Source organism: Galeopterus variegatus, unplaced genomic scaffold, assembly GCF_000696425.1.
Source record: "Galeopterus variegatus unplaced genomic scaffold, G_variegatus-3.0.2 Scaffold220, whole genome shotgun sequence".
Classification (NCBI taxonomy): Eukaryota; Metazoa; Chordata; class Mammalia; order Dermoptera; family Cynocephalidae; genus Galeopterus; species Galeopterus variegatus.
Window position 1 is genome coordinate 61905 of NW_007726331.1, and position 18290 is coordinate 80194.

General features: G+C 37.0%; 1 protein-coding gene across 1 annotated transcript in view; it reads left to right on the forward strand.

Moving 5' to 3' along the window:
• Positions 1-18290, forward strand: part of FSIP1 (fibrous sheath interacting protein 1) — a 215819-nt gene that overhangs the window by 17280 nt on the left and 180249 nt on the right. The window contains exons 3-5 of the mRNA XM_008566109.1: positions 7284-7467; positions 10853-11007; positions 12346-12439. Of these exons, the coding sequence (XP_008564331.1) occupies positions 7284-7467; positions 10853-11007; positions 12346-12439 (433 nt within the window). The remainder of the gene's footprint in view (positions 1-7283; positions 7468-10852; positions 11008-12345; positions 12440-18290) is intronic.

An 18290-nucleotide genomic window follows, 5' to 3' on the forward strand; every position in this document is an offset into this window, starting at 1 on the left:
AGCCTTTTTTGTTTGTTTGTTTTCTCTTTGTGAATGCCATTTTTATTATACTAGTGGCTTTAGATTTTTCTCGGGTTTTTATTGCAGTGGTAGTTATTTTTCAGGAACCAAACCCAGTACTCCCTTGAGAATTTCTTGTAAGGGCAGTCGTGTGGTGGTGAACTCCCGCAGTTGTTATTTGTGTGAGAAATATACTATGTGCCCTTCATTTCTGAAGGATAGCCTTGCAGGGTAGAGTATTCTTGGCTGACAATCTCTGTCTTTTAGTATTTTGAATATATCATCCCATTCCTTTCTGGCTTTTAGGGTTTGTGATGAAAAGTCTGATGTTAGCCTGATTGGGGCTCCCTTATAGGTGATTTGATGCTTCTCTCTTGCAGCTCTTAAGATTCTCTCTTTGTCTTTGAATTTTGCCAGTTTGACTATAAGATGTCTTGGAGAGGACCTTTTTGGGTTGAATACATTTGGAGATCGTTGAGCTTCCTGGATCTGAAGATCTGTGAGTTTTCCGCCACTATTTTGTTAAATATGTTTTCAATGCAATCTCCTTTTTCCTCCCCTCCTGGGATACCCATGACTCGGATATTTGAGTGCTTAAGGTTGTCTGATATCTCTCTCAGATTTTCTTCAATGCCTTTGATTCTTTTTTCTTTTTTTTTGTCTGCTTATGTTATTCTCTTCAACTTCGACAAGCCTGGTGGTTAAACTCTCCATTGTGTTTTTTATTTCGTTGAATAACTTCTTCAGTTTGGCAAGTTCTTTTTTTTTTTCTTTTTTCCTTTTTTTTTTTGTCTTTTCTCGTGTCCGGCAACGGACCGCAACCCTCAATGTCGCGCCCGTACCGGACCGGGACCAGCAACGGGATTGCAACCCTCGGTGCTGCGCCTGCCCCTCGCTCAGCCAGTGATTGGGAACCGGTCTGTATGTGGGATCCGAACCCTCAGCGGGAGCGCTGCCGCGCTCCCAAGCGGCGCACTGTAGCAGTGCGCCACCAGGCCGGCCCTCCCAGCACCATTTATTGAAGAAGAAGTCTTTTCTCCAATGTACATTCTTGGTACTTTTGTTAAAGATCAGTTGGCTGTCAGTATGTTGGTTGATTTCTGGGTTCTCCATTCTGTTCCAGTGGTCCAAATATCTGTTTTTATGCCAGTACCATGCTAGTTTGGTTACTATAGCTTTGTAGCATAATTTGAAGTCAGGTAGCATAATGTCTCTGACTTTGTTTTTTTTTTTTTTGCTCAGCATTGCTTTGGCTATTTGGGATCTTTTGTCATTCCACATGAATGTTAGGAGTGTTTTTTCTATTTCTGTGGAAAATATCATTTGTATTTTGATGGGGATTGCATTGAATCTGTAGATCACTTTAGGTAAGATGGACATTTTCACAAAGTGAACTCTTCCAATCCATGAGCTTGGAATGTCTTTCCATCTTTTTACGTCCTCTTTCATTTCTTTCAGCAGTGACTTGTAGTTCTTATCATAGCGATCTTTCACCACCTTGGTTAAATTTATTCCTAAGTATTTTTCATAACTATTGTGAATGGGCTTGCTTTCTTAATTTTTTTTCTGCCAGTTCATTGTTAGAGTATAAAAATGCTACTGATTTTTGTGTGTTGGTTTTGTATTCCGAAACTTTAATGAAATTGTTTATCACTCCAAAGAGGTTTTTTGTAGAGTCTTTACATTTTTCTATATATAGGATCATGTTATCTGCAAACAGGGACAGTTCGATTTCTGGATGTCCTTTATGTCTTTCTCTTGCCTGATTGCTCTGGCTAGTACTTCCAATAGTATGTTAAATAGAAGTGGTGAGAATGTGCATGTGGAATGAAACTGTGGATATATAGCTTTTACTGTGTTGAGATATTTTCCTTCTATACTTAATTTGCTGAGAGTCTTTATCATAAATGGGAGTTGAATTTTGTCAAGTGCTTTTTCTGTGTGTATTAAGATAATCACATTTTTTTTTTGTCCTTGATTTTGTTGATGTGTATATCACATTTATTGACTTGCATATGTTGAACTATCCTTGCAGAATCACACTTGATCATGGTGTATAATTTTTTTGATGTGTTCCTATATTCTGTTTGGTAATATTTTGTTGAGGATTTTTGCATCTATGTTCATCAGAGATATTGGTCTGTAGTTTTCTTTTTTGTTGTATCTTTGTTTTGTTTTGGTATCATGGTGATGCTTGTTTCATAAAATGAGTTTGGGAGAATCACCTCTGTTTCAATTTTTTTGGAATGGTTTGAAGAAAATTGGTATTAATTCCTCTATAAAGGTTTGGTGGAGTTCAGTAATAAAGCCATCTGGTTGTGCACTTTTCCTTTTTGGAGACTGCTGATTGCTGCTTTAATCTTGTTGCTTGTTATTGGTCTGTTCAGGTTTTCTGTTTCTTCTTGGTTCAGTCGTAGCAGTTTGTATGTGTCTAGAAATCTATCCATTTCTTCTAGGTTTTCAAATTTGTTGGTATATAGTTTTTTATAATAGTCTGTTATGATTCTTTGTATTTCTGTGGTATTGGTTATAAAGTCTCCTTTTTTATATCTGATTTTTTGTTATTTGGGTCTTCTCTCTACTTTTTTTTTTTTCCTTTTTTGTCTTTTTTTTTTTTTCGTGTCCGGCAACGGATTGCAACCCTCAGTGTCGCGCCCGTACCAGACTGGGACCGGCAACGGGATCGCAACCCTCCGTGTCGCACCCGCACCTCGCTCAGCCAGCGAGCGGGAACCGGTCTGTATGTGGGATCCGAACCCTCGGCGGGAGTGCCACCGCGCTCCCAAGCAGCGCACTGTAGCAGTGCGCCGCCGGGCCGGCCCCTCTCTCTACTTTTTTTTTAGTTAGCCTAGCTAATGATTTGTCTATTCTGTTTATCTTCTCAAAAAAACAACTTTTTGTTTTATTGATATTCTGTACTATTTTGGGGGGTCTCTATTTTGTTTAGTTCTGCTGTGATTTTAATTATTTCTTTGCATCTACTCATTTTGGGATTTGATTTTTCTTGTTTTTCTAGTTCTTTGATGTGTAGTATGAGGTTGTTTATTTGAAATCATTTTAGTATTTTGATGTAAGTAAATATTTATTGTAGTAAACTTCCCTCTTAGTACTGCTTTTGCAGTATCCCATAGGTTTTGGTATGATGTGTTTTTATTTTCATTAGTTTCAAGAAGTTTTTGATTTCCTGTGTAATTTCTTCTTGGACCTATATGTCATTCTGGAACATGTTGTTTAATTTCCATGTATTTGTATAGTATCCAGAGTTTTTCATGTTATTGATTTCTAGTTTTAATCTGTTGTGGTCTGAAAAAAATACTTGAAATTAGTCAATTTTTGTAAATTTGTTGAGACTTGATTTGTGACTTGATATGTGGTCTATCCTGAAGAGTGTTCTGTGTGCTGATTAAAGAATGTATATTTTGTAGTTGTTGGGTGAAATGTTCTGTAGATATTTGCTAGGTCCTATAATTTTTTTTTAATCACTGAATTGTACATTTAAATGACTAATTGTATTTTTTTGTGTGTGTGGCTGGCCAGTATCGGGATCAGAACCCTTGACCTTGGTGTGACAATGTCCTCTGCTAACCAACTGAGCTAAATGGCCAGCCCCTAACGTGTGATTTAAATCCTGTGTTTCTCTATTGATTTGTTGTCTAGATGATCTGTCCAATTCTGAGAGAGGGGTGTTTAGGTCGTCAACTATTATTGTATTGGGGTCTATTTCTTTCTTTAGGTTTAATAGCATTTGCTTAATATATCTGGGTGTTCTAGTGCTGGGTGCATATATATATATATGTTTGGATTCTTTCTGGATAGATCCTTTTATGATAATATAATGGTCTTCTTTGTCTTTATTTACTGTTTTTGGTTTAAAGTATTTTTTACCAATCCTGCTCATTTTTGGTTTCTATTTACATTATGTGTCTTTTCCATCCATTCACTAATTAATCTGTGTTTGTCTTTACAGGTGAGGTGAGTCTCTTGAAGACAGCATATAGTTGGCTCTAGGTTTTTAATACAGTCTGTGAGTCAGTGTCTTTTGAGTGAGGAACTTAATCCATTTACATTTAGGGTTGTTATGTGAGATATTGTTTTCTTACTCCTGGCATTTTATCAATTTTTGTTTGGATGTTTTAAATATCTTTTGTTCTTTTCTTCCCCTTTTATTGTTTGTCTTTGGTGTTTGTTGTTTTTTTGAGGTGATAAGATTTAGTTTCTTTCTCTTTCTCATTTGCATTTTTGTTTTGCCAGTGGGGTTTGTTCTTTCTTGTGTGTTCTTGGCATTATCATTTTTCAGATTCCTGATGCAGGGCTCTCTTGAGGACTTTTTATAGGGCTGGTCTTGTGGCAGTGAACTCCCACAGTTTTTGTTTGTCTGGGATATACACTATTTCTCCCTCATTTCTGAAGGATAGTGTAGCTAGATACAGTATTCTTGGCTGGCAGTTTTTCTTTTAGCATTTTGAATATATCATCTATTCTCTTCTGGCTTGTAGAGTTTCTATTGAGAAATCTGCAGTTAGTCTGATGGGGGCTCCCTCATTGGTGACTTCATGCTTTTCTCTTGCTGTTTTTACGATTCTCTCTTTGTCTTTGAGCTTTGCCAGTTTGACTATAATGTGTCTTGGAGGGGATCTTTCTAGGTCAAATCTGTTGGGGGATCTTTGAGCCTCCTGGATCTGAAAGTCCATGTCTCTCCCTATCCATGGGAAATTTTCCACTATTAATTTGTTGAATAGGTTTTAAAGCCTTCTTTTTCCCTCCTCCTCTTCTGGAACATCCACAATTTGGATGTTTGTGAGTTTAAGGTCGTCTGCTAGCTCTTTTAGATTTCTTCTTTTTAAAAATTTTGATACTTTTTCCTTTTCCTTTTTTTTTGTCTGCCTGGGTTATTTTGAATAGACCATCTTCAAGATCAGAATTCTTTCTTCTGCTTGTACTAACCTGCTGCTTAAGCTCTCAGTTGTGTTTTTTATTTCATTGAATGAGTCCTTCAGGTCCAGGAGTTCTGCTACATTCTTTTCTAAGGTATTAATCTCTTTGTAAATTTCCTCCTTCATATCCTGGGTAGTTTCACTCAGTACATTGTGTCATCTAACTGAGTCATCTTGTATCTCATTGTGTTTCCTTAAGATTGTTGCTCACAATTCCTTTTGAGTCATTTCAGTGGTTTCCTGTTGCATGTGTTTTGGTACTTGAAAATTATTGTATTTCTTTGGTGATATCATATTTTCTTGTTTTTTGTATTTCTAGTATATCTATGTTGACATTTGATCTTCTGGGAGAGCAATTACTTCTTCTGTTACTCTGGTGTGGGCTTTGAAAAGAGAGACTCCTTCCTGTTGGTGTGTTTTATATTGACTGTTGGGTAGTTTGTTTTCGTATTGGTTCCAGGTAAACTCAGTAGTGTAGTCTCCATGTGGATACTTTGGCTGTGTTCAGTGTCTAAGTTGCATGTGAGTGCCTCTGTGGTAGGCACTGGGGCACTTAATGGTTTCTTGCTGTGGTTAGTGACACTGTGTTGGGTCGTTGTGGACGTGGGCAAGATCTCAAGGTCTTGGGCAATGTTTCTAGGTGTCACTTCACTCCTTGGTTGGGGTGGGTGACTCTTGACGGGCTTGTTGGCTACCTGGCTAGTGTCCTGTGACCCTGATGGGTGCACTGGGGTATACTGGGTCTCCACAGCTTGAATGGGTGAACTTGGGCAGGGTTTCTCTTTCCTCATTCTTGCAGGCTGAGGCTTCTCCTGGGTCCTTGCTTCCCTTGTTTGGGGGATGGGTTGGTGGTGTCTGGGAATTTTCTTCTGTACACTATTTAGCTATCCTGGGCTTCTGTAGTTTTTGTGTTCTCTGTGTGTGTCTCTCCCCACATCAAAGCAGTTGTTTGCAGTATGCACGTAACTTTCATCCCTGAGTGCATGACCATGGGGTCAGCGTAATTCCCGCTGTGAGTTTGGCCACTTGGGAGGTGAGTCTTCACTGGCTTACCTCTTTCTGGAGGCTCCACTCATGACCTTCCTTGTGTAAGTGCATGGTGGCGGCAGTGTCCTGTGTGTGGCTAGTCTGACTGGTGCAGCAGCGGTGGTGTGTATGGCTGCTGGTGGTAGTGGTGGTGGGGTCCTATAGCTGGACTGGCTGGAGCAGTGGCTTGGGCAGAGATTTCTGTATGTGGCTGGTCTGGATGGTGTGATGGCAGTGGCCTGGATGACTGTGCGGTGGCAGTCGCACAGGCTGCTATGGTGGGGGTAAATGTTATTAAATTTAATTGTGTAAATTACATTTAATTAAAAAGTGTTATATTTCTGGATTACTTTAATGCTAGTGTATGTATTTATGTATGTCCCCACATATGCTTTCATTAGTGTTAAAATGTTCCAGAAATGTAAAGTTTAAAAAATACATTACTCCTTTAAATTAATTAATTAATCAATTATATACATACATGTGGGGGTACAATGTTGATTTTCAATAATTGTGTGGAATGGGTGGTGGTTAGATCAGTATAGTTAGCTTATTCATCATCACAATACTCAATCATTCTTTGTGTCCATTGGCCAATTCCTCATTAGCCCCCGTCCCTCTCTCCCTTGCCTGCCCTTTTCCACCTCTAGTTTTCTAAAAGTTTGGTGCATTACTGTGATTGTTTGTTTCTTTCTTTCTCTCTGTCTTTCTTTATTGTTCATTTGTTTGTTTATGGATTCAGCTCCCAGTTATGAGTGAGAACATGCAGTATTTCTCTTTCCATACCTGGGTTGTTTCACTTAGGATAATTTTCTCCAGACTCATCCATGTTGTTGCAAATGGTAGAATTTCATTCTTGTTTATGGCTGAGTAGAATTCCATTGTGTATATATACAACAGTTTCTTTATTCAGTCATCCATTGATGGGCATTTAGGTTGGTTCTATCACCTTGCTGTTGTAAATAGAGCTACAATAAGCATGGGAGTGCAGGTATGCCTTTGACCTGATGTTTTCCAATCCTCTGGATACGTCCCCAGGAGTGAGATTGCTGGATGATATGAAGTTCTATCTATAGTTGTTTGACGAACCTCCATACTGTTCTCCATAATGGCTGTACTAATTTACAGTCCCACCAACAGTGCAGGAGGGTTCCTCTCTCTCCACATCCTCTCCAGCATTTGTTATTCTCTGACTTTTTTATGATAGCCAGTCTGATTGGGGTGAGGTCATATCTCAGAGTGGTTTTGATTTGCATTTCCCTGATGATTATTGAATACATTACTCTTTGAAAACTGTTTTTTTTTTTTTTTAATTATTTTCAGGTTGATACTGCAAGCAAATTGAACTCTGGCAAAGAGGACCACTCAGAAAGCAGGAATACAGAGGAAAGTAGAAACAATGACAGTGACAAAGGGGAATACAACTCTGAGAGTAGAAAATTGGCTGAAGAGGGGGCAGATGAGGATCTGGACTTTGCTCAACATCAGATAATCCCTGAGTGTTCAGGTGGGATAATCACTAGGTGATTGGTTAATGATAATTACAGATGAAATATTTAAAGTATTAGAATTGCAAGCATTTTTACCAACAAAGTAAAATTAATAAACCAAAAAAAAAGAGATACTTTTCGTGAGGAAGCAACTACCACTTTTCAGCAAACCGCACCTCCTGCAGTTCTATATTCCTGACCAGTCTCCACTGAGTGGTCCTACACAGATTGGAGGGGCAGACCAGCTATCTATGCTGTGCAACAGTGTTCTCCCAGTGGGCCCATCTCCCCCACTGCCCATGCTCCAAACACTTCCCGTGGGGCGGGCCACATGCTGGTCACTTACAGTGACTCACCGGCCTCTGAGTTGCTCCTTTTTTTCGGTTGTTGTGGCTCCTTGCACCTATGTGGGTCCATGGGAACCCTGTTAGTAGTGTTGCTGGCCTGAGGGCCACCAAGATCCTTTTCTCCCCTGCTGGTTCTAAGCAACTTCATCTGAAGGGCACAGCTGCAGCTTTTGCCAGCTTCTGCTCTGTGCACTCAGCAGCTCCAGCCTTGAAGCAGCCGGGATTCAAAATGGTCAGAACCATTCAAAATGGTTCTTCCTTTCATTGTGGTTTCTTCTGCCCTCATTGCACTCTATAGGTCTCTGCTTCTCTTCCCCTGATCTCTAGCAGCCCCAGCTTGGCTGTTGTTGCTTTTTAGTAGTTGTAAATTGGTTGATTTGTGGGAGAGAGTGACACTGGCAACTGTCTATTCTGCCATCTTGACTGGAAATCTGCTTTGATTTTTTAATGTGTAATAGGCATCACCTTCATTTTGCAAATATTAAACAGATGCCAGAACACTATTTTTACTTGAGAGAATGACTGACAAATTATTATCGTTTGATTTGTGTATTTGGCAGACTTTTTAAAAAAAAACGAAGTGAGCTTGTTACTACAAGGAAAACTACTGACAGTATTTGTTACCAGTGGTAGAATTTGAGCTTGATAGCTTCCCAATACTTGGACTTTTCTGATAAAAATTGGTGGCAATATTAACAAATATGGTTTAAAAATATTGTGTAATAAAATGTGTTAACATTTTGAATGTTTGCATAATTCAGTGAACCATTGTTTTATAAATGACCAACACAGGGTAAAAGATCCATTCAATGTGAAGGATAGATCCATGGATTTTAATGGAACAAACACAAAAAGCTCACTGATATGGTTACAGAGTTCACATTACAACTAACTTTTAAGAAACTGCCCCTGTCAAGTTTTGGTGTAGTGTCAAAGAAGAATATTCATCTATCTGAATAGGCTGTTAAATTTCTTCTGCCTTTTCCAATTACACATCTGTGTGAGGCCAAATTTTCTGCATATACTTCAACCAAAAGAGCAGATTGTAATAGATTGACTATAGAAGTAGATAAGGAAATCCAGCTATTTTCTAAGCAGATAAGGAAATATTTGTTTTCCAGATATTAAAAATTTAAAACAGTACCAGTGTTCTCAATAAAGTTTTTGGAGAATTATTTATCATAAAAGTGTGATATTTATTTTAATATATAGTTAGCAATAGCATGGTTACTATTATTTTTAAATGAATTAATAAATGTTTATATTTTTCAGTTTTGATTTCTAATTTGGTAATTATCAATAGATATAATCCACATAAACAAAAGCTACTTTGGGCTCTCAATAATTTTTAAGGCTATAAAAGGGAGCTGTGAAAAAGCATGAGAACTAGTGATTTAGAATATGTTTGGGAAGCAGTCAGCTCTCAGAGTTAGGTTAGATGACTCAGGATTACAGTTATCAGGGAACAGGTATTATAGTTGAGATTTGCTGTTGCCCCAGTTACATCGTATTTGTTTATATTGTTTTAGTACTGCATGAGTTACTCAAAATGCCTGCTACATAGTCTACCTATGTACATGGAGCCTGAGAATGTTAGGTTTGGCAGTTGGGAATTTGAAATAGAGGCTACTGCATTTGAAGTACATAAGCAATAAGATTTGAGGAGAATCCTTAGTGATAAGATCAATAGTCTTTTTGGGTTAGCTTCTTCTTGCCAAAAATATCTTCGTTTTTTTTTCTTAAAGAGGAAGTGATGTACACTATAGGAAAGCACACTAGACTCTTCGGATTTTCAGAAATTGCTAAATTTGACGTTACTTAGCATAATAAGCCATTTCTAATGATCTAACCCTGGGGTGGCTGAGACAATATTCGAAGATTCATGCTCATTGCCAGATTATCATTTTTCTTCAGATTTCAGAGAGGGAATATCATCTAGTGGCTAAGAGCTTTGGCTCTGGAGTCAGTCAGATTTGTGGAAAACCTGATTCTGCCATTTACCAGTTATTTCACTTTGGACATGTTTGTAAATCAACTACAAATTAGCCTCAGTTTATTAATTTGTAAAATGAGAGCAATGATTATACCACCTCACAGGTTTAAGATGAGGATTAAATGAGATAATGTATGTAAATAAAGCATTTAACACTGTGCCTGGCAGGTAACTCTATAAATGTTAGCTGCTATTATTATCATCATCCATATCATAAGTTAAAACTTGAATGACAAAAGTTCTAAAGAGTCCTTCATTTTAAATGTTACTATCGATTAACTATAACTCAAGAACATTTTTATTGGTCACCTTTCTCATTATGACTGTCATTATCATTGTCATCTTAGTGACACTGGTAGTTTTTATTTATTTTATTTTTATTTTTTTGGTGGCTGGCTGATGTGTGGATCAGAAACTGTGACCTTGGTGTTGGAGGGCTGCACTCTATGCAACTGAGCTAACCTGTCAGCCCCCATCAAAAACATTTTCAGGTACTTCAAGAAATTAGAATAAATGTGAAGAGCATAGAGAAAAGGTGTCTAGCTATATGAGTACTTGTGTGAGTTTGTTTCTTCCATTTATTGGAACTACTTTGTGTCAGTGATGACATACTACTTTTTAACTGTAGCTATTTGTGTATATGCATTCTCTTTCAGTTAGTCTGAAGCAGCTTTAGGATAGGGTCTAAGTCTTATTCCTCATTTTCTATTTGTTAGTCACGAATACAGACAGTATAGCAGAATAAAGGAGAAAGAATGTGAGATTTACAATCATAAGACATCCACTTCAGAGTACAATGCTATAATTATTATGTATTTGGAAGGACCCAGTTATCTCAATTGTAAAACAGAGATAGATGTCTATTTCACAGGGTTGTTAGATGATGATATGAAAAAATACATGTGAAAGCACCTTGTAAATCAGGGTACATGACACCAATGTAGTAGTTACTACTTGTCAGTCATAAATATTTGTTGAATGAAAGAACACATAGTAAAAACAAAGTAATACTTCATGACTTTACTAAACTTCAAACCCACTCCTACTTTCAACACAACATAGATGAGCCCAAATTAAAAGAATTGGAGTCTCAACTTCAACATGCTATTCAGAAAATGAAGAGACTTGATAAAATATTAGTAAAGAGAAGACACAGAGAAAAGGAAATTAAGAAGCAAGGTCTAGAAATGAGAATAAAGCTGTGGGAAGAACTTAAGGTAAGAATTATATGACTGTGCGCTGATGTGTAAGAAACAATTTCCTCTAAGATGAGTAAGAAAAGCATGGACTGTGATAGTGTGGTCTGCCTTTATTCCTTTTTTTGGGGGGGGGTAGTAGCAGTTGTGTGTGTATGTGTATGTGTGAGGGGGTTGAGGGGTGATGTTTTTCTGCAACTGGAGAAGGTAACTTGGTCTGTAGCATTCCAGATTTTGGGCACTGCACTGGTGTGTTCCTTCTCCCACGGATGGGCCCAGTAGGCCTCTCTTACTAGTGTCAGGCTGGGGCTCATACGACTCTGGAATAGGAAAGGATGTAGTGTCTGCTTTCATCAAGTATGTATGTCTGCTTTTTCTTCAGTGAGCTTACAGTTTGGAGATAAATACACAGAAACTTAACCCCTTGATTAGCATTGTTAGTTGATAAACTTTTGTGACAAACTGGTTGGGGAGTTCACAGTTTCATGTGCTAGTCAAGATCTCCTCAGGAAGCTGTAATGTGCTTGAGGTCTGAGCATGCTCCATTTGTTTCTGTCTCAACAAATTTCTGGTGCTTGATTAACTTTCCTTGGCCCTCTTGGACCTCTTATTCTCTATAGTACTGAGGGGTTGAAGGTGACCAGATGTTGGCACTGACTTGGTGTATAGCCATTGGCTCATATTTGAATTTTGCCTCTTAAAGGAGAGTACCTTGAAGGTAAGGAACCTTGTATTACAACAGATTGGCTGTTTTTGATTTCTTCTTGATCAGTTGACCGACTTCAGAGAAAATTTCCTAGGCAATAATATGAATTAAGAATAAATTAAGAACACAGTTTTGCAAGGTTCCCAGAAAGACCACTGGGATAGAAAGAAAGCAATATCCAAAATTGCACTGCTTTAAACTAGAGAAATAATTTCAGTAAATTTTAGCAAAAAATGGTAGCCTATTGCTTTTTCCTGTGGATCTCAAAGGAAGTTTTTTCCCCTTTGAAACAAGAATTATAAGTGGAAACATAATAAAATACAGTACTAGTCTTGAAATGTCTGAAATTTCAATTTGATAGTATACTTTTAGGTTACTCATTAGTCATAAAAATATCAAGCAGAAGCTTAAGATACTTTAAGTGAGGTAATTATCATATAGTGATAGACATATGCTTCAACTCTGGGAATAACTTTGACAGAATTTTACAGGAACAGGAAACATTAACAAGTTTCCTAATTAAAGGAATAAAAATGGCCTGAGCCTTCTTGTTTATAAGTACATGATTAGAAACCATATTGGAATAAAAAAAAAATCAATGAGTATATTTGCTTTCTTTCCCTATGTTTAAACTTTAATTTTTCTTTTATTAGTCTGCAAAAAATACTGAAGCTTTGCAAAGTAATGAGGAGTTGGAAAATACAAAAAAGTTTTTATCTTTGACTGCTGCATCTGAAGAAACTTTTGGTGAGTAGATGGAGATGTCATTTATCTTTGTTTTTATCTCAGAGTCATAGAATATTAAAGTTCCCAATCCAGTTTTTCCTCCTTTTCTTTATGAGTTTGTCTCTTCTTTAGGGAAAATAATTGATCACATTAGGTATGATTGTATGGAATTACTCTGGGCTTGATTATGTTTCCATGTCTTTTATATCTGCTCAAGGGTAAGGGTGTCTGCGCAGGGAAAAATTGGGAAATAGGCAAGGTATGTCTTTGCCTTTACGTCCTGTCCCTCTTAGATGCCTCTAGACACTCATTTTATGTAGATAGTCCCCTAACTGCCCATTATGATACCCGTGATCCTCTCACAAGTTATCACTCAGGCCTGCGCAACTACTTTCACAAAAATCTGTTACTGATTTGTCCTACTTTCTGTTTTTTTCACTGTCCTACTTTTTGAGACCAGCCAATTAATTCCACTCGTGTATTTCTACCTTTCCCCCTGTATACATGTATATTTGTGAATCTTCTTTTTAAACAGAAATATGGAGTCTTGTAACCTTTAACTCACTTACATAATGGTTAATTATGTAATAGTTAACATAATTTTAGGGATTGGAAGCAGTTGGTAGGATACTTTCGAAATCCTTTAACCTATATCACATGGTGGTCATTTAGTTTGCTTGGGCAGACTAGCTCTAAATGGGGGCGTCTGGTTTCTGTGGGAGTTCTGGGATCCTTTTGTCTTCTAAAAAGTAAATGTCTAACATTTTAGAATCCCAGGAATCCAATTCAGGTTACTGCAGCTGTTTAGCATGGAGCTTTGATGTGAATGATATTCCCTCAGGTTTGTTCCTTTCTGGACTCAACTTTTGAGAACTCAGAAGCTGCTTAGGCTTGAGGGGTTGGGGTTTACCACGCACCAAATGTTTTTCCTTAAGAAGGTGGGTGCCCCATCTGGGTTATTCTTTCTATGACAAAGGACTTTAAAAAATTGAGCCTTTCCAAGTTTCTTCTTGATTGCCTGTGTCTAGATTGGCTTTATTGAAATTTACCTTGCCATTTGTATATCCTAATTGAAACACCAAAAAGCATTAGCCTGTCTATATTAAAATCATAGATCATTTACTTTCTGCTTCTATTTTATTACAGAAGTATGCACATGTAATCTATATTAGAAAATACTGGTAAACAAAAAAAGTTACTATTACCTAAATTCCTAACTTGCAGAGATAATCACTATTAATATTTTAGTTTACTCTTTCTCTTTTGAGACTTTTTTTTTTTTTGGTGGCTCTTTAACAATTTCTTGCTAACCTCCCCTCCCCCTCTCCCACCTCTGGTGCCCTCAGTTCCATTCTCTCCTTTTGAAAGTTCATAGGATTACTGTGATTGTTGTATCTTTTTTTTCTTTTTGTTTTATTTATTTTTTTTAGCTCCCACTTATTAGTGAGGACATATGGTATTTAGTGCACATATCCATGCATATTTTTTAAGAATAAAAATGGGATCAAATTATATATATAGTGTTTTGTAACCTGGTTTTCACTAATTTGTATCTCATTAGCTCCTTTATTTTTTTATTTATTAAAAAAATTTATTATTAGCGTATTCTTTTTACAAATCATGATATTTCTTTATGCCCTTTGCCTGACCTATCACTTTCCAAACCCCTTCCCTCCCTCTCCCCCATCTCTAGTATCGCTAGGTTTGTTCTCTCCTATTGAAAGTTGGGTCTTTTCTTTTCTTTCTTTCCTTCATTCCTTCCTTCTTCCCTCCTTGCCTCCCTCCTTCTGTTCCTCCTTCCCTTCCTTCCTTTTAAGCACCCAGTTATGAGTGAGAACATGGGGTATTTCTGTTTCTTTGGCTTATTTCACGTAACATAATTTTCTCTAGACTCATCCATGTTGCTGCAAATAGCAGAATTTCATTCTTTTCTATGAATGAGTAGTATTCCCTTGTGTATATATACCATATTTTCTTTATCCAGTTGTCCATCAATGGACATTTAGGTTGGCTCCATATTTTGGCTATCATAAATAGAGCTGAAATGAACATGGGAGTGAAGGTATTCCTTCACCATGATGATTTCCATTTCTTTGGATATATACCCGGTAGTGGGATTGCTGGATCATGTGGTAGCTCTATCTGTAGTTGTTTCAGAAACCTCCATACTGTTTTCTGTAATGACTGTGTCAATTTACAGTCCCACTAACAGCGTAGAAGAGTTTCCATTTCCTTGCATCCTCACCAGCATTTGTTCTTGGTCTTTTTGATAATGGCCAGTCTAACTGGGGTGAGATGGTATCTCAATGTGGTTTTGATTTGCATTTCTCTGATAATTAGTGATGCTGAGCATTTTTTCACGTACCTGTTGGCCATTTGTATGTCTTCCTTTGAGAAATGTCTATTCATCTCCTTTGCTGTACCTCTCACTGTATACCAAAATCAACTCAAAGTGGATTAGAGACTTAAATATAAGACCTGAAACCATAAAATTACTAAAGGAAAATATAGAGGAAACACTCAAGGTAATAGGACTGGGCAAAGACTTTATGAATATGACCCCAAAAGCACAAGCAGCTAGAGAAAAAATAAATAAAGGGGATTATATCAAGCTACAACGCTTCTGCGCAGCAAAGGAAACAACCAGCAGAGCTGAAAGACAACCTACGGAATGGAAGAAAATGTTTGCAAACTATTTATCTGACAAGGGATTAATATCCAGAATATACAAAGAACTCAAGCAACTATACAGTAAGAAAACAAATAATCTAATCATCAACCCTGTTAGCTCTCAGTAAAAATAGATCTGTGTGGGAGCTTGTTGCCAAGAGGACTGCCATCAGTTACTTCCCTTGGTATATGTGTTGCGTACAAAGTCATGTTATGATTTATGAGTGCAATGTGGAATAATTAACTGTATTCACCATGCTGTGCAATAGATCTCAAAACCCCCACCCTTATTCCTCCTGTCTACCTGATACTTTGTACCCTTTGACCACCATCTCCCCATTCTCCCCACACCCCAGCCTCTTTAACCACCATTCTACTTTCTGCTTCTATGAGTTTCCACATGTTCTCACTAGATTCCACATATAAATGAGAACATGTGGTACAGTAGTCCACCTTATCCATGGGGAATATGTTCCAAGACCTTCAGTGGATGGCTGAAACCACGGATAGGAGTTCACCCTATATGTACTATGTTTTTCCTATTATACATACCCATGATAAAGGTTAATTTATAAATTAGGCACAGTAAAAGACAAAAATAAGTAATAATTAAATAGAATAATTGTAACAATAAACTGCAATAAAATAGAAGTTGTGTGAATGTGGTTTTGCTCTCCCTCTCTCTCAAAATATCTTAATTGTACTGTATCATTCTTCTTCTTGTGATCTGTTGATCTGATGGCCAGAGTGGCTACTAAGTGACTAATGAATGGCCAGGTAGCTTATACAGTGTGGGTATGCCGGACAAAGGGATAATTGATGTCCTCGGTGGTACAGAGTGGGACAGGGTGAGATTTCATTACACTACCCAGAACGGCTCACAATTTAAAACTCATGAATTGTTTATTTCTGGAATTTGCTATTTAATGTTTTCAGACTATGGTTTACTATGGATAATTGACAGCATGGAAAGTGAAACTGTGGATAAGGTGGGGTTGGGGGTGATTACTGTATTTGCCTTTCTGTGCCTGCCTTATTTCACTTAGCATAATGTTCTCTAATTCCATCCATGTTGTTGCAAATGACAACATTTCTTTCTTTTTTAAGGATGAATAATATTCCATTGTATATTTATGTCACAATTTCTTTATCCATTCATCTATTGAAGGACACAGGTTGATTCTATTAACTTAGCTATTGTGAATAGTGCTGCAATGAACATGAGAATGCAGATATCTTTTTGACTGACTGATTTCAAATCTTTTGGGTAAATATCCAGAAGTGGGATTGCTGGATCTTATGGTTTAGTTTAGATGTTAATTTTAGTTTTTTGAGGAACCTCCATATAGTTTTCCATAGTGGCTGTACTAATCTGCATTCCTACCAACAGTGTACAAGGGTTCCCTTTTCTGCATATCTTCACCAACACTTATCTTTTGTCTCTTTTGTAATAGCCTTCCTGACAGGTGTGAGGTGATATCTCATTGTGGTTTTAATTTGCATTCCCCTAATGATTAGTGATGTTGAGCATTTTTTCATATATTTGTTTGTATGCCATTAAATTTTGTTTTTTACTTTTTATTTTGAAATAATTTTAAACTTGCAGAAAATTGCATAAATAGTATAGAGTTCTGTATACCTTTTCCCCCAGCTTCCCTTAATGTCAGCATCTTATATATAACCATAGTACAATGATCAAAACTAAGAAATCAACACTAGGACAATACTGTCAACTAGATTACAGACCTTAAAATTTTACCAGTTTTTCCACTAATGTCTTTTTTATTTTCTAGTGTCCAATCCAGGATCTCTTATTGCATTTAGTTGTCACGTTGTCTTAGTCTCCTCCAATCTGTGATAGGTTCTCATTGTTTATCTTTCATGTCTCCCTTTTGGAGAGTACTGATTAGTTATTTTGTAAAATATCCTTCAGTTTTGGTTTGTGTGATGTTTTCTCATGATTAGATGGAAGTCATACTTTTTTTGGCAACCATACCTCAGAAGTTATGTGCCTTTCTCAATCTGTCACACTCAGGGTACTTAATGTTGATATATGTTATTACTGGTGATGTCAACCTTGATCACTTAGTGAAGGTGATGTCTGATGGCTTCCACTGTAAAGTACTATTTTTCCTTTTGCAATTTATAAATATCTTGGAAGAGATGCTTTAAGACTGTGCAAAAATCCTGTTTCTCCTCAAACTTTCACCTGTTTATTTTAGCGTCAATCAGTAGATCTTGCTTGCAATAATTACTATATGCCACTAAATTTTGGGTGATTTTTTTAATGCAACAATGGATAACTGGAACAATTTCCATAGTGCTTTTTTTTTAATGACTGCATATTAATTCATGAGATGGATGTACCATTATTTGTTTGACTAATACCCTGCTGTTAGACATTTAGATTACTTCCTTAGTTTTTCAGTTTTTTCAATTATATGTAATACTGCAATGATATCCTTAGGCAATTATTGCAATTGTTACCCTCTGTGATAGGCTGAAAAAATGGCCTCGGAAGAGATAACCATGTCAAATCTCTAGGAGCCATGACTGTTACCTTATTTGTAAAAAGGGTCTTTACAGATGTGATTAAGTTAAAAATCCTTAGATAAAGAGATAATCCTGGAATATTGAGATAGCTCCTAAATGCCATCATAATTTCTTAATGTCCAGAAAGAGGTGGAGGGAGAAGAGACACACAGAAAGGGAAAAGGCGCTGCAAAGGTGGAGGCAGAGATTGGAGTGATGCATTGCCAATCGTGGGAACACTGGCAACCACCAGAAGCTGGAATAGGCAAGGAACAGAATCTCCCCTCGAGCCTCTGGAGGGAACTCAGCCCTGCTGGCATCTTGATTTTGGATTTCTGGCTTCCAGAACTGTAAGAGAATAAATTTCTGTTGTTTTAAGCCACAAATTTGTGGTAATCTGTTATGGCAGTTACAGAAAACAAATATACTTTCAAATAAATTCCTATAAGAGAAATTACTTAGTCATAGGGGTTAGGTTTTTAAAAGATTTTTGTCCATGTTGACTTACTGAAATCAATTTAGACTCCTACTAACATTGTCTGAATATTGTTTTTCTATACTGACAACAGTGGATTTTGTAATTATTTTTAAGCTTTATTTATTTATTTATTTTTTCGTTAAATTTTTATTTTGTCAATATACAATATATATGATTATTATGGCCCATCAC